The 15,310-nt window shown below is 43.1% G+C and overlaps 1 protein-coding gene across 1 annotated transcript in view; it reads left to right on the top strand.

Annotated features, from left to right (window-relative positions):
- SEMA5B (semaphorin 5B) overlaps positions 1-15,310 on the top strand; it is a gene marked incomplete at both ends in the record, with an annotated part of 136,047 nt that overhangs the window by 8,124 nt on the left and 112,613 nt on the right. Inside the window, one exon of the mRNA XM_080621298.1 lies at positions 8,422-8,521. Coding sequence (XP_080477424.1) covers positions 8,422-8,521 — 100 coding nt within the window. The remainder of the gene's footprint in view (positions 1-8,421; positions 8,522-15,310) is intronic.

Raw genomic sequence — 15,310 nt, 5'->3', positions numbered from 1 at the left:
AGAATGGGACAAAACTGAACTCTCTGCTGGAGCAGAAATGCTGAAGTCACAGTATCACAGTATGCTAGAGATTGGAAGAGACCTCAAAAGATCATCTAGTCCAATCCCCCTGCCGGAGCAGGGACACCTAGGTGAGGTTACACAGGAATGTGTCCAGGCGGGTTTTGAATGTCTCCACAGAAGGAGACTCCACAACCCCCCTGGGCAGCCTGTTCCAGTGTTCCGTCACCCTCGCTGAGAAGAAGTTTCTTCTCCAGTTTAAGTGGAACCTCTTGTGTTCCAGTTTGTACCCATTACCCCTTGTCCTATCATTGTTTGCCACTGAGAAGAGCCTGGCTCCATCCTCGTGACACTCCCCCTCTATATATTTATATACACTAATAAGGTCACCCCTCAGTCTCCTCTTCTCCAAACTATAGAGACCCAGCTCCCTCAGCCTTTCCTCATAAGGGAGATGCTCCACTCCCTTAATCATCTTAGTTGCCCTGCGCTGGACTCTCTCCAGCAGGTCCCTGTCCTTCTTGAACTGAGGGGCCCAGAACTGGACACAATATTCCAGATGCGGTCTCACCAGGGCAGAGTAGAGGGGAAGGAGGACCTCTCTCGACCTACTGACCACCCCCCTTCTAATACACCCCAGGATGCCATTGTCCTTCTTGGCCACAAGGGCACAGTGTTGGCTCATGGTCATCCTGCCGTCCACTAGGACTCCCAGGTCCCTCTCCCCTACACTGCTCTCTAACAGGTCGTTCCCCAACCTATACTGGAACCTGGTGTTGTTCCTGCCCAGATGTAACACTCTACACTTTCCCTTGTTATATTTCATCAAGTTATTCCCTGCCCAACTCTCCAGCCTGTCCAGGTCTCGCTGGATGGCAGCACAGCCTTCTGGCGTGTCAGCCACTCCTCCCAGCTTAGTGTCATCAGCAAACTTGCTGACAGTACACTCAATTCCCTCATCTAAATCATTGATGAATATATTAAATAATACTGGTCCCAGTACTGACCCTTGAGGCACTCCACTAGATACAGGCCTCCAACTAGACTCTGCCCCATAGACTACAACTCTCTGGCTTCTCTCCTTCAGCCAGTTCGCAGTCCACCTCACTACCTGATCATCCAGACCACACTTCCTCAGTTTAGCTATGAGGATGCTGTGGGAGACTGTGTCAAATGCTTTGCTGAAGTCAAGGTAGACCACATCCACCGCTCTGCCATCATCCATCCACCGTGTTATTTCCTCATAAAAGGCTATGAGGTTGGTCAAGCATGACTTCCCCTTGGTGAAGCCATGTTGACTGCCCCTCATAACCCTCTTATCCTTGACATGCCTTAAGATGGCATCAAGGATAAGGTGTTCCATCACTTTCCCAAGGATGGAGGTGAGGCTGACCGGTCTATAGTTACCCGGGTCCTCCTTCTTGCCCTTTTTGAAGACTGGAGTGACCTTTGCTTTCTTCCAGTCCTCAGGCACCTCTCCCGTTTCCCAAGACTTGGTAAAGATGATGGAGAGTGGTCCAGCAATGACTTCCACCAGTTCCCTCAGCACCCGCGGGTGCATCCCATCTGGTGATGTAGAAATCTGATGAATTGGGAGCGTGAATTACAGTCCTCTGATCTCCTTCCTTGGGGGATTTGGGGCAGGGGTGTAGGACAATTAAGCAGCACACTGTCCTATAGTGGAATTGAGCACTGGTTCATGCTTGTTATCTGGTGTTTTCTTTATCTGGGATTGAATCCCTTGGTTCTTCCTGATAGATTGGCTTGTTTTGCCAGCTGCTCCATGCTAAAAATAAAAAAGTAAATAAACAAGCAGTCATAATTGTACTTTTGCAAAAATTAGGTTTGGACTAAGTTCTTTTTTATCCATATTGAAACACTTTTGCAACATTTGTTTTGAAGAAATTATTAAAATTTAGGAAACAAAGAGTCAAGATGCTCAGTGTATATTAGGAACAGTTAGTGCCTTCTGTACATTCCATCCTTTACAGATAATTTGGCCCTGGTGCACCAGCCAGTATCCCTAAACCCATTTTAACAATTGGAAGCACTGAGACACTAAATAGTTTCACAATTTGCCCAAGACAGAGGACTCCATTATCAGTGCTATTGGGCATTTGGGACCATGCCGACATCTCCAGATGTCATTTCTCTCTTGTGATGGAAGAATCTTAACAATGTCAGTTTAAAGAGAAGGTGTAGGCAGTGAGGAGAGAGATCTAGAAAATCATCTAGGTTTGACATAACTTTAAATGATAACATGTCTAGGTTATTATGATTATTGTGATTCCTATGGCTCGGTGAAGGGCTTTTTCCCTTCAGGGAGTAAAAAGCAGAGCCTTTTCTTCTGTCTACTTCTATTCTTTGGGAACTGAGAGATGGCATACCAAGAGATAAAAAGTCTTATTCTTTCTTCTTCCAGTCATCTCCTTTACACATATTCTTGGACAGGTTGTAGAGGGACATTAGCGACCCTTTTGCTTCTTGGCTCTCATTGAAAGTGAATAGCTCACTGCAAGCAGCTGTCAAAGTGACTCTCAGGCTACTCATGGGTTAGATCATTGTTGTTCTCATCTGAGGAGGAGTTTTGTAGTTTGTCAAGACAGGAAAAATTGATTGAGTTGGCAGGAAATGAGGTAGAAACATGTCTGGAAGGTGAAGACTGCTAGAAAAGAAAGCAGGGGTGGGAGGGGAGGTGAATATGGGGCCAGAAGGGTAAACTGAATGAAACCATGATAATAAGACAGCTGGAAGAACATTCGAGTTGGATTTGGGTATTGAAGGGAGAGAGAAGGAAACTTCTGGTTTAGCCCATTTTGTAGAAGGCCATATACTCTGTCAACAGCCTTTTGTGTCCTCATAACTGAGTGGAGATCAGAGATTTAAGAAGACAATGAAGCTAGAAATTGCAGCAGTTGGGATAAGGACATATTTAATGTACAATTAAGATTTCAATGGATCAGGTTAAAGAAAGAGAGAATACCAGTAAGGAGGTGGAGGTGGTGATGGGAAGACAAGACAGCAGGGTGATATGTGTAGGAGGACTTCTGGGAAAAAGCCAGCTTGAGTTTTTTGGCCTCATGAGTAAAGTTGAGCTCTGAGTGCTGACACATTTTTTGCTCAGCTGTGCCCGCACAACAAAACATTTCTCCTTCCCCTGATAAATTTGCTGAATTGTGGAGTGGTTTTGTGTTGTGGAGGGTACTTTTGTCATCTCAGCATTGGGTAGGAGTGACAGTTATTTTCCAAAGAGTATTGCATTAACCTGTGGTGTGACCCACAACATAAAGCTGAAATTTAAAATGAAGCTGATACTAGAATATTATTTATTGTCAGTCTAATAAAGACAACGCTGTAATTTGACTTTAACTTCTATGCATTCTTGGAAGTATCCACATTTGCTGTGTCTGAGAAGACAGGTGGTAGCATGGGTAGTCATTAGCTTTCTGATCTTCGGTTACAGCCTTGTTCGTTTTGTCTCTGATGGGTTCTGATCAGTGGCACACACAGAAAGGAAACTCTGGCCTCAGTCTTAGTGGGTAACTGCCTACTTTGTGAAAAATGTTCTGAATACTGAGGATAACTGAAGCAAAGGGTGGTCTGAGATGGCAGGTCTGATTCTGAAATGGGGACATTTCATCAGTCTGTGCTAAGAAGACATTACCTTATGTTACAAAGTGTTTTGCATTTGTTGATCATGGTTGGAATCCAACACTGAGAGTCCTCCAGGCTACTGGTGGTCTGAAAAGGAGCTAAGCGGTTGAGTACTTGCAAATTGGGGTATCTGCCAGTCACTATACATGTTGTGCCTTGTGCCAGGGCTGAAGCAAACCAAAAGATTAGGAGATTGTCCAGTTACAGAAGTCATGCCTGTCATCTGGGCCTCCTCAGGAATGCTGAAATATTCAGCACAGTAATTAAACATGCCATGAGCTAGTAAGCTAAGTTAAGAGAATTTACAAGAGACCATACTGAGGCAGTAAGGGAAGCACTCAAGGTGTAGTCAAGTTAACACTGTACAAAAGTGTCTGAATATCTGCAGAACATTGAGTTTGGCAGGCCCCAAGTGCTATATGTGTGCTCCAATTCATTGCACAAATTTTTACTGCTGAATAATCTTATTTTACAGGGGTTTTATATAATGTATGTGGTTCAGGTTGTCTTTTCTGCAATGAGGTCACTCTGAATCTTCCTTCTTGTTCAGCTTCCCTATCTTCCTTTCTTAAGTTCTTTTAATGATATCTTTGAAGCTTTTCTGTGCAATCCTAGGAAATGAACATGGTCAGACAGGAGCATGGTTTGTCTGTATATGTGGGTATACCCTCATTTTGCACAAAGAAACTTTGGTCTTGTTTAGATTAGTTTCTTTGGCTCCAACTAGGAAATCCATGCTGAGAATTATTCCAGAAGAGATATTGAATATACAGTGGTTAGCCATGCTCCTAGCTATGGCTTTGCAATTTCAAGACATGGGCATTTAACCTCTCTGCTCTTGTGTGATGTGTGCTGGATGCACAAAGCTGTTACAGCCTGATAGAGATGGGAGCTACAAGTGGGCTCAAGTGAGATGAAGCAGTAAATGCTGTCCTTCAGACAAAGAAGTCTCAACTCAGCGTTTACATACTTCTTTCCTCCAAAGTACACAGTGTGAGGTGGAGAGCAGCTGGTTTTGAGGAGATGAAGGCTCAAGTATTACCAGGTTTACCACATCTTTAGAAGCTGATCCAAGTCCATCAAGCTCAGTGGAAAACAGCCAATGATTTCAAGAGCCTCTGGATCAGGCCCTTAGACCCAGCTCCTGCAATTTGGCACACCATCCTTTGCGCAGTTGACTAATCCTCATCCCAGTTCTGCACTCTCAGAAAGCCAGTGCAGAGCAGCGTGCTAGCAGGCAGCAGGGACCACCCTCTGAAGTGGCAAAGGGCCTCTTTCCACCTTGTCTTAAGCATGCATAATAGCCTGAACACAGCTGTGTCTGCAGACTTACATTTCCTGCAAAGCTTTGTCTTCTTTGCAGCTGGATACTTGAACCACCTTGAGCTATGGAGGGACTTGCAGAGCTTTAAAGGCTCTGAATCAGATGTCTGGCAATGGACGGTGCTGAAAACTAATAAACTTTTGTTCACTGGTCCTCTTGTGGAGGAAGTGAGAGCATGGATGTTTAACCCCCTGGAAATGATTAGAGATGAGAAGCACAAAGGAGGCCTTGATGAGCATTTTGCCTCTAAGCCATGTATTTCTTAGCTTTCCGGCTCCTGCTGCTGGCATGCAAAGCCAGGGCCTTGGTTTTTAATTTTTCATACTGTTTTTAAACAGATACTTTCGCAAATGTAAACATGCCCCAGCACTGAAGGTTTCCAGCCAAATTAAAGAGTCAGCACTGGAAAAATCAGCCTTCTGAGAAAGGTCAAATACTGGTATTCATTGGGTCCATATGTGTAAACTTCCATTAGTATGGGATAGAACCAGGGCAGCACTTACTGTGCAGAACTGAGCTAGTTTCAGAATGAAAATCCAGAACTGTCCTTAGGAATGCCTATGGTGTGAGCAGTATATTTTAATGTGTCAAATGAAAAAAGACCCATGTTCTGACTCTTGTTTGCATTTCCATCCCATTTTATCCCTTTGCTCTTAATAGGAAGAAAGAGGGTTGAGAAAGAAAATGTGCCATTTGGCATTAATTCTGACAACTCACATTTAGACATTCTTATCTGGGACCATGCTGGGTTTAATAATCTCCAACTACATGCCTATAAAAGCTTAATTTTGCTATGAGGATGCATGCCTTGCAGTCTTTAATTTAATAAATGGGAAGGGTTTCTTTATAAGTTGTACCACCTGCAGTAGTAATAGAAATCAAGACACTGCCTGTTCTTTCTTGGGCTGGATTGACATTTCAGCCAACATGGAAAGATTCAAGCTACATACTGCCTTTTTTTTTTTTTTTTTTAATTATTTTTAGCTGTAATTTGTCAGAGCTTGCCATTAAAAAGAAGAACTGACGAGTTCTGACTCCTGAAGAACTGACTCCTGAAATGATGAGTTTTTGCTTGGAGCAGCAGATGAAGAAATATTCTTCCTGCCACTGTACTGTAACAGTGGGTTAGTTAGTAGGGAAAAGCTGGTAGGAGAGGAAGTCGAATGACAAGAGAAATTATGGCCTAAAAGCAGGATCCTTAAAAGGTATCATCATTATACAGCAATCCCCTATTCCCACTCCCATCAGCCAACAGAAATGCCAGGAGATCTGCAGCACGTGTCAGCCAGCTAACCTTCCTGAAAGGTGTTATTGTTGCTGGTTCTGCTGCTTGGCTCAGAAATGTCTCTGCAGCTGAAGAGCTACAGGTAAAGAAGACAGAGCCCCATTAGTTAGGAAAATGCCAGAGGTGAAACTGCAGTTCCTCCCTGGTGCTGGTATATCATTAAGGGTCCCAGAAGAGTGTAGGAGGTGGAGATGCTTGAAAGTTAGACTGTATGAGTTATTCCTTAACTTGTGCCTTTTCATTGAGGAGCAGAGGAGGTACATGGGTTTTGTGTGGTTATGCAGTGTGACTGGAATGCTGAGAAGAGCTGGAAGCCTCCAGCTCCTGGCAACAGAGATTTTAGATTGTGAGGATGGGGGTCTCGTTGGAGAGGCCCTGGCAGTGTTCAGTTAAGCAGGGCATGGGGCCAGGCCTAACGGTGTCCAGCTGTATGATGAGGTGGCTTAGGAGCTGTTACAAACTATGGTGGTGTTCAGGGCAAAGGCCGAAGCTTCAGGACAAGGTTCTGCTTTGGAAAAAGAGGCGAGTCAAGTGGAGTGTAGGAACATTTATATGTGTTTTCTTAAGGTTTTAATAACTCAAGGGCTTGATTACATTTCATCCATCCCTGGAGGGAGAAGGGACTTGAAATCTCTCAGCAAATATCCCTGTGTCAAAGGTTTTAAACCATTGCACAACTACAAAGATGCCAAGACGCCAAAGGCCTTAGTGAGATTCCTCAGCAGCATTGTCATCTTACCCCTGTGGAAAGGGGAATTAATGCCTACAACAAAACATTTAAACCTGATTGCCTTCAGTAAGACTTCTCAATTTATCTTTGGGGATATAAAATGACAACGGAGCATGTTTTTTCAGGGTTCTTTTGAGCTGGTCTGAACTACATCATTATTGTTATGAATGATCAAGTCCTTGGCGTGTGTATTGGTATCCTGTTGGCATGAGGCCAGAAGATATTACCTTTCATGTTGAGTCTCCTGGATCTTTAACATCCAGTCCTCGAATGAGGCACAGGCCACAGAGGGATTACTGATACACTGATCTAGTCTCATTTGTGCCTTGCTCCCTCAAATATTTGGTATTCTTCATGTATTTAACAGCCAGAGTAGTTGACAGTTGGAATAAATTCTAAGAGAAGTCATCACAGTAAAAGTGGGTGACTTTATGAAAATACGTATGAATCTATCCCCTTTTATTTCATGCAGTAAAGGTATAAGATGAGAGGTTGAAATTCTGTGATCTACAATATGAAGGTCAAAGTTGGTAACTGTATTGAAAGCTGGGATTCTTTGAATGCCCCAGCATCATGCCAGACAGTACCTTAAAAATAGTAATCCAGCTTTTTATTTTTAAACAGGTGTATTTTTTATTACATCAAGACTATCTGCCCTAGGTCTTTCAATTGATATTATGTTAATAGATGTAGCTTCTAGAAGAGCTTTGTCTTCACAAGCGTAGCATAGCTAAATCTATTGCTTTGTGTTTAACCTGTGTGATTGCATTTTGGACAATTGCCTAGATTGTGAAATCCAAGCTCATCGATACAGCCAGTCTCAAACTTGTGTAACCCCTCAGCCATACAGATAGTGTGATAGCATTCTGCTCCCCCCCCGGTCTAAATTAAGGAGGATTTAACTGGGTAAAGTGAAACCTAGAAGAGAACCTAAAACCTGAAGGAGAAGGTAAAACCTGTTATTGAAGCAGTCAGGTCTTGGGTGCAGATCGCATCTACTCTAAGTTGGTTTTTCAACCAGTTAACGCTACCTTGTTTTTCTGGAGGGCAGCCATTTCCCTTTCCTTAGCAGAGAAGGCAAGGCTATGGAGGTGTTACGGCAGGCAGCCTAGTCCCATTACACCGCCTAACCCTGGCACTGAAGGTGGTTCATCAGTTTTAACAGAAGTAAAACCTAGCTGCTATTATCTCCAAAACCAATGCTGACACTCCATCGTGGATGTGAAAATAACTGCTGAGACAGCTCTGCATGTGTGGGTTTTTGCACACTCTGCAGAGAATCAGAATAAATAGAAACCCCTTAAATAGATTATTAATTAGCCTTTCCGTGACAGATAGCATAGTAGGAAATCCATTAGTGGATGTCCGGGTGAACTCACTGCTTCTAGAGCAGCTTTATTGTTTTGTGCTTTCTCATTTTCGTTGCAGATCTGAAGCCCTGGGTGTCGAATTTCACCTATCCAGGTGTGCATGACTTTTCTCAGCTTGCACTGGATGCCAACAGGAACCAGCTCATTGTGGGAGCAAGGTAAAGATTATATCTTAATTAGCCCAGGGCTGCTGCTCAAGCTCTTTCCCTTCAGGTTCTGGCTTCAGAGGAGAGTGTGTTTCCAGCTCATGTGGCTGGTCTCCCCCTTCAAAAAGAAAGCTGTAATTTATGTAGAGGGATTTGGACTCCTACTGTAATTGCAAAGAAGAGAAAATTACTAGAATTAAAGAAAAAAAAATGCAAGCAAAATGACTGGTTAATGAAGCCAAATGCTAGCATCTCCTTTTGCATCATGAATGTTAGAAGAGTTATAGTAAACCACTCTGCACCATTCCTCTGCCAGCACAGAATCTGACTTTATGGTTTATTGGCCATGGCCAGACTTTCCCTCTGTAGCAAGTTTATCTATGCACCTTTGTATACATTGTAGTTGCAATGCAAATGATTGCTTTCTTCTCAGAATTCATTCCACAACCTGTTCACTTCAACTTGCTGATATAGCTAGAGCCTCACTGAATGCATTTTTGTGTAACTCTCTTGTTCTGGCCCATTGTATATAATTAGCATATATTTTCCTTTATTTTAAAACATTATTTTTATTTAGGATGCCATAAGAAGAGTGTGGAAACACACAAGATGAGCATAGGCAAGCTCTAACAAATTTAGAGCTGTGTTTGTAACAGGGGAAAGAACTATGGTTCAGTGAAATAATGTATGTCAGTTGTAGCTGAATCATAAGCCCCAACAGCAACTATTTTTTATTGCATAATAAACAGATAAGACAATCCAAAAAGAAAAGACTAAGCATGGTCTAACAAATCAGTTTAAGTATAACATTTAAAATCAGATAACATTGTGGTAGCAGTCTCTACTTATTAATGAAAATGAAGGAGGAGAAGACTGCTTTCTTCCCAGGTTATTCTTCATTAGAGGACAGAGAAGTGAGGAGCAGAGCTGGAAGAGACAAACAAGAGAAAAGAGCAAGAATATAGCAGAGAGGGAGGGTTTTGCTTCACAGGAACAACTGAAGTGTGATCGAATATATATTTTCTGTGTGCATTTGTGCAGTAAATAATAACACCTTCCTGTAGCTGTTCAAATTGCCAGAGGCCCTCCTGCTTTTCCTACAGAAGCATTTTGCTTTTCAAGCCATGGCTTTACCTGAGCTTGAATCTTTAACTAGCAATTATTAATATTTATTACTTCAGAATGGCATTACTTTGGGGACGGCTGTGAACAGTGCCTTCTGCCAGGCATTGCACAAACACAGGCACATCCCTCTGAGGAATTTATGGTTTACATAATTCAGCTGCACGGCAGGTTTCCCCCTGCACAGACCCAGCTAACATAGACATGCTTCACCCCTCCTGCTCAAACCCCAGCAACACGTCCTGGAGGGCGTTCCTGTCTCCACCAGAGTTGTTCGAGTGTGGTTAGACAACAGGCTACAATATCATTATAAACAGGGGAATGACAGCAAAGTTGAATTCCTGCTGGAAGTACAATATATTGCAGTGTATTGCCTCATGAGGATGCAGTAACAAGTATTTTTAGGATTTGCTTGGAAAAGTCAGTTTTCATGAAGCATTACCCACCTGACTGGGAGACAGAAAGTTTCAGTGGAGCTACACAGCTCTGCTGAGCAAGTCTTGATAGAGTTAATGGACAATATAATTTCCCAGGGTGCTTTTTGGGGGGCTTGGATACAGGCTTGGTATAGGTAAAAGTGGAGAGTGCTGAGCCCTTTCCCTCTTCACCGTCTCATTTCCACCCTGTGTGAGGTGACAGGGAGAGGTGCATGAACACAGGGGTGTGGATGCGGTCCTCAACACTGCACAGCTATGGGCTCTGAGCTCTTGGAGACGTGCCAGAGAAATGGGAAGGGGAAGTGAAGCCTTATCTGTTCCCTCCTTCCTTGATAAATCCACACCTTGTTCTGGACTATTTTTAGGGATGATTTTTTGAGTCATTAGTTGCTCATGCACCATCTGCTTGAATTTGCAAATGAAACAATACCTCAAAGAGATAGGAGCTGTCTCTATCCATCTCTACAGGGTGTAATTTATGAAATCTAAATTTAAATGTTAACCATGTTTAAATGTGCTACCGTAGATCATATTAGTAGTAACACCAGCTATTCTGGGGTTATGGAAGGAGATTGGCTTGGGGTGTTTATAAGTACTCCCACTTCTCAATTTCCTGGTTAACATCATTCTCTCAGATGATAGAATTATAAATTATTTCAGACTAGTTCTTTCTGTCTCTATTTAAAAGCAATATGACCTCACCACGGCATCTGTTTGGCTTAGTTCATCCTGTGTTTCAAAGCTTCACAAAAAATGCTTCCTAGAAGAAAAGAAGATCCTGGGGCTCATGAGTGTTTTTGGTTTCAGGAATTGGACACAGCGTGACTGAAACTGTAAGAGGTATTGAGGGCATGCCATGCAGACAGGGAGCTGGAGTAACACAGGCCTCGGATTTTTAAGCTTTATCCTTATCTGAGAGCCCTCCCCTAATGGCTGGTGCTGTCTGAGTGCAAACCAGAGGAGTTTGATAACACTGATGCACCAAACACCTGCCAAGTGAAAATCCCAGAAACAAAAGAATTAGTTTCAAAAGCCCACCATGGTTTCTAAGCAACGTATTTACTTGTCACATCATTTGTAAAATCCAAACGCTTGCAAGTAAGGATATGAATAGTTTAGAACATTGTAAATCTCACACTACCCATATTACGAACCACATTTCATTAAATATAAAAACACACATTTGAAAAATTCATAACCTTCGCTTTGACTCATAGTTTGCATGTTTTGTTTGTGTTTTAAATGTAGTGTTAGTATTTTCATGTACTGTTTTTCTTCTGTGAATGAATGATTGTTTTGATATATTTGCTGCTTTTCTCAGCTTTTGAATGCATGTGATTACTATTTGAGCTTATTTTAATGGGAGGAAAAACAATTTTCTAGACCTCATTATTACTGAGAAAAAACTTGAAAATATGATCACAGCAGTGATTTCACTTCCCCAGTCCCCAGGGAGGGTGAGTTTTGTGGAGGAGCTACATAGTGTAGCTGTGACATCCTACCTCCTCAAGGAGCCTTTCTCCTCAGGACTATCTCATTACTGACTGGGCAGAGACAAGAGCCAGTAAAGAAGTGATGATATGAAAGACCTTGCTTGGAGTCAAGCCAAAAAGCATGCTTCACAAGAACTCCCTGGCAAGGACAACATGAAAGGAGGATGGTTGAGACACCATGTGACAATCTGGCAAGACAGCAAGCTGAAGGGAAACAGCTTGGACAACAGGAGGATGATACCCAAACAAATGGCTGCATGGAGAGTGGTTGGGAAGCCTTAAAGGAAACATTTGACTTTTCCCAGAAGGAAGCTGCGGGGGTGTCAGCTCAGGGCAGTAGCCTGCTGGGGCTGCGGATGTGGGAGGCATGGCTATGAGGGTTGGCCATTCGCAGTGAGTGGAGGTGTTACTGCAGAATACCAGCCAGAAAGCATCATGACCAGAAGTTCTCATAGTTCTGCCTGCCAAGAGGGATGTCAGTTCCATCAGAAGGTGGGAAAGGATCATCTCTCATGGCTGTCGCATGGGGAACCGCAGCTTAGGAGCCCTTGTCACAAAATGTCATTACCAAGAAGAGCCTGGAGGTAGAGAGTAGTGAGCAAAGGCTGCATCAAGGGTCTCAACTGGCAAGTAAAATGCACGTCATTCGGACTGCCAGATTTCTTTGCCATAAATGTAAAGCTACTAAACTGATGATGATTCAAGTCAGGACGCTTTGATGTGGGTGATTTTCGTACTTGATTTAGAACTGAACATGCCTACTAATGCTGAGTAGATATGTGTAAGAAAGAAGATATTAGTGTGGGGAGTAGGGAAGGTGCTATATGAACTTTCAGGGGTTGTTTGAGGGTGAGCACAGCAGCATGGGTGCAGCCTTTCCTGGCTATTATTGCTCCTGGCTGTATAAGAATTAAATCAACTCTGGATCATGCCAGCTTAGAAGATGAAGACTGAATTGAGTGACTGATGTCCCAAAAGAATTGTTTCAAGTTGCAGCTTGCAGAAATATGGCCAATTGTAAATATACACTAGGACTCTGAACCAGCAGGTTTGGCACCCTGAGTTTATTGAAAGTCTCTGGTGTGTGATAGATTAGTCTGTCAGAGACCAGGTTTCACACAGATTTCTGGCTGAACATAGGCTCTTTCCCGCCTGGTTGGTGGAAAGCTCTAGAGCACTGCAGTAAAACTCTCAAAACCTGTGTTGCTTGGAAAATATCACTCTTACCCTTGGGCACCTTCAGTCCTGTCCAGATCTGGACTGCTACTGAACCCTGAAGAGAATAAGTCTCTGCAGATCACGTTGCCCAGGCAAAAAACATTTTGAAAATTAGGAAATTCAGTGGCAGAAGTTGGGTCAGAGTTGATCCACAATTTAGAGTATCAGCATTGGGTCTAAACTCTGTCAAGAATACTTTTTGTTGCCAAATGATCAGGGTCCCTCACCAACATTTATCCTGACAGGGCTTCTGTGATGCAGGAAAGCGCTAACAATTGCATGCTAAAGATGGGAATCCAAGGCCCAGAGGGATTAAGAGCAAGGCTGCCATGTGAAAAGGCTGTGATGCTGAGACATGTGAGTTTATGGTAGATTGGAAAGGTAGCGCAGTGCAATGTTGCACCTAACTCAGCTATTCCTGCAGCAAGACTGCAGTTTCTGAGGGTACCAGTCAAAAGTCTGCACAACCTCAGATGTCTCTGCACTTGACTAAGGTGGACATAGCCAAAGCTTTTCTATGGACTCACAGAGTGGCAGAGGTGAGATTTGGACCCTTTACTGTCGTATTTCCACTTGTAGTGGAAACAAGTGCTCTCAGCCTTGCATCTCCAAAGAAGATGTAAGTCTTAAAAATGCTTGGAAAGCCTGTGAGTCCCATACACTGAGACTGTGGGGCTTCAGCATGGCTGAAAAAGTTAGCTGTCATGCAGCGTGGAGAAACTAACATGCAAAGAAGTTAACATTGGCCACAACCACATGGGCATAGCCAAAGGTTAAATAGTCCACCGGCTTGTCCTGTTATCAGCCAGGAATGACATGCCATTCATCCCTGACTACAGGATTTGACTCAATACTTTCCTGAGACAAACTGACTGAGCTGAGCTGCTGCCATTTCTGACGGCTTGCATTAGTATCACACTGCCTTACGCCAGCTTTACCCCCTACTAAGTCACGCTTGGCTGAGAAATTACCTTGCTAGTTGAGGTATTAATGAGGACGTGAGCAAGCAAAGAGCATGATAATGTTTTTTTATTATATCCAGATTGTAGGAAGGTAGCTGAAAGCACTGCTGCAGAGAAACCTAGAACAACAAATACCATCTTTTCTCACTGTGATTTTTCCTATCAGACAAAAGAATGCTCTAATTAAAGTTGCATCCTCGTATTGAGGTCTGGAGGGGGGCAGATAGCATGGTGATGTGAGAAATAAAAGGGAGAATCAGTCTCTGAAATTAACAGAAACTTTCAAAGGAGCATTGATGTTTTTCAAAGAAGCTGCCTGACCTGCATGGCGAAGAATATGGTGAAGTTGAGAAACCTATGGTTAGGCATTGCAGCTAGTTACAGCCATAATTGGGGGTGCACAGTTTCTTTACACAAGGAAAAAAATCACACAAAAGTGTGATTTGAAGTGCAGGTTTTAAGCTCTCTGACTGAGCCTGGGATAGTTCAGAGGGAGATTTTCATGTCTGATACTCTGCCAGGTGAGGTCAGCTCAGCCTTGTATAAGGGTGGAGGGGTGAAGCCCCACTGGGATGTCTCTGTTTTTTACCTATAGATTTGGCTTTCTTCTGCTGGTCTACAGGGAGTCTGAATTTGCGATACCCCAAATCTAAGCTGTCCCTGACATTTACTGCTTGGGGAGGAGAGGACAGGAAAGGACAAAAGGACAATTTTTGTAATTATAGGATTCTGGGAACTTCGGAGCCTGATCTAAATCTTATTGAAAGTGGATGTTTTGGTTTTTTTTTTTTTAGCTAAAATTGGTGCATTTTCTCAAGCAAAGAAATGGAATTTTAATTAAGTCACAAGAGATAAATCAAATAAAATGTTATGCTGCAGCAGTGTCAGGTTGCTGAGCTGGACCAATGCACAGAAGAAACTGCAGCTGCAGAAGAGCAAAGAGGCAGCTTTGCCTCAGGTGTTGTACATGGAGAAGAGGGTGAAGCAATGGCAGTCTCTGGTCTGTCATCTTTGCTGGCAGAGAAAACAGTCCTTCAAATCACCTGCAAGGCAGTACCATCTACCTCTCTGCAAATGACCTCACCAGTGTAGTAGTCTGTGCACATTTGCCCATCATCGGAGGAACCAGGCTTTCGTCTGACTCATGGCCAGTGGCTGCTCAGCCAGGGCTGTTTGAAAGGGAATTGAAAAGGAATCTTGGTGCAACACAGGCTGATAGGAAGCATCCTCATGCAGCAAATTGCAGGCCTGACTGGAAACATATCTCATGTTCCAGATAAATGAAAATTGGTGATACCCTATCACAAAAGCAGCCACCCATGAGAGGCTCACTTGATTTAGTAACACACTGAGAATAATTAAGTTTGAAGATTGTATTTCAGAGAGTAGGGTGCAAGCTAACACAAGGTCAGGATACTTCAGCAAAAGCCTTGAGGTCTTGCACCTGATATGTTATACAGGATCACAGGATAGGGCTGCAGAGCAGTGTCCTTTTGCGTTACTGAAAATACTCTCTTGCTCTGGTTAAATTGGTGATGTGTCAGTTTTATATGGCAGGGCTCACCACAG

This window comes from Psittacula echo, assembly GCF_963264785.1.
Source record: "Psittacula echo genome assembly, chromosome: 6".
NCBI lineage: Eukaryota > Metazoa > Chordata > Aves > Psittaciformes > Psittacidae > Psittacula > Psittacula echo.
This window is presented reverse-complemented; position numbering and strand designations above follow the sequence as displayed.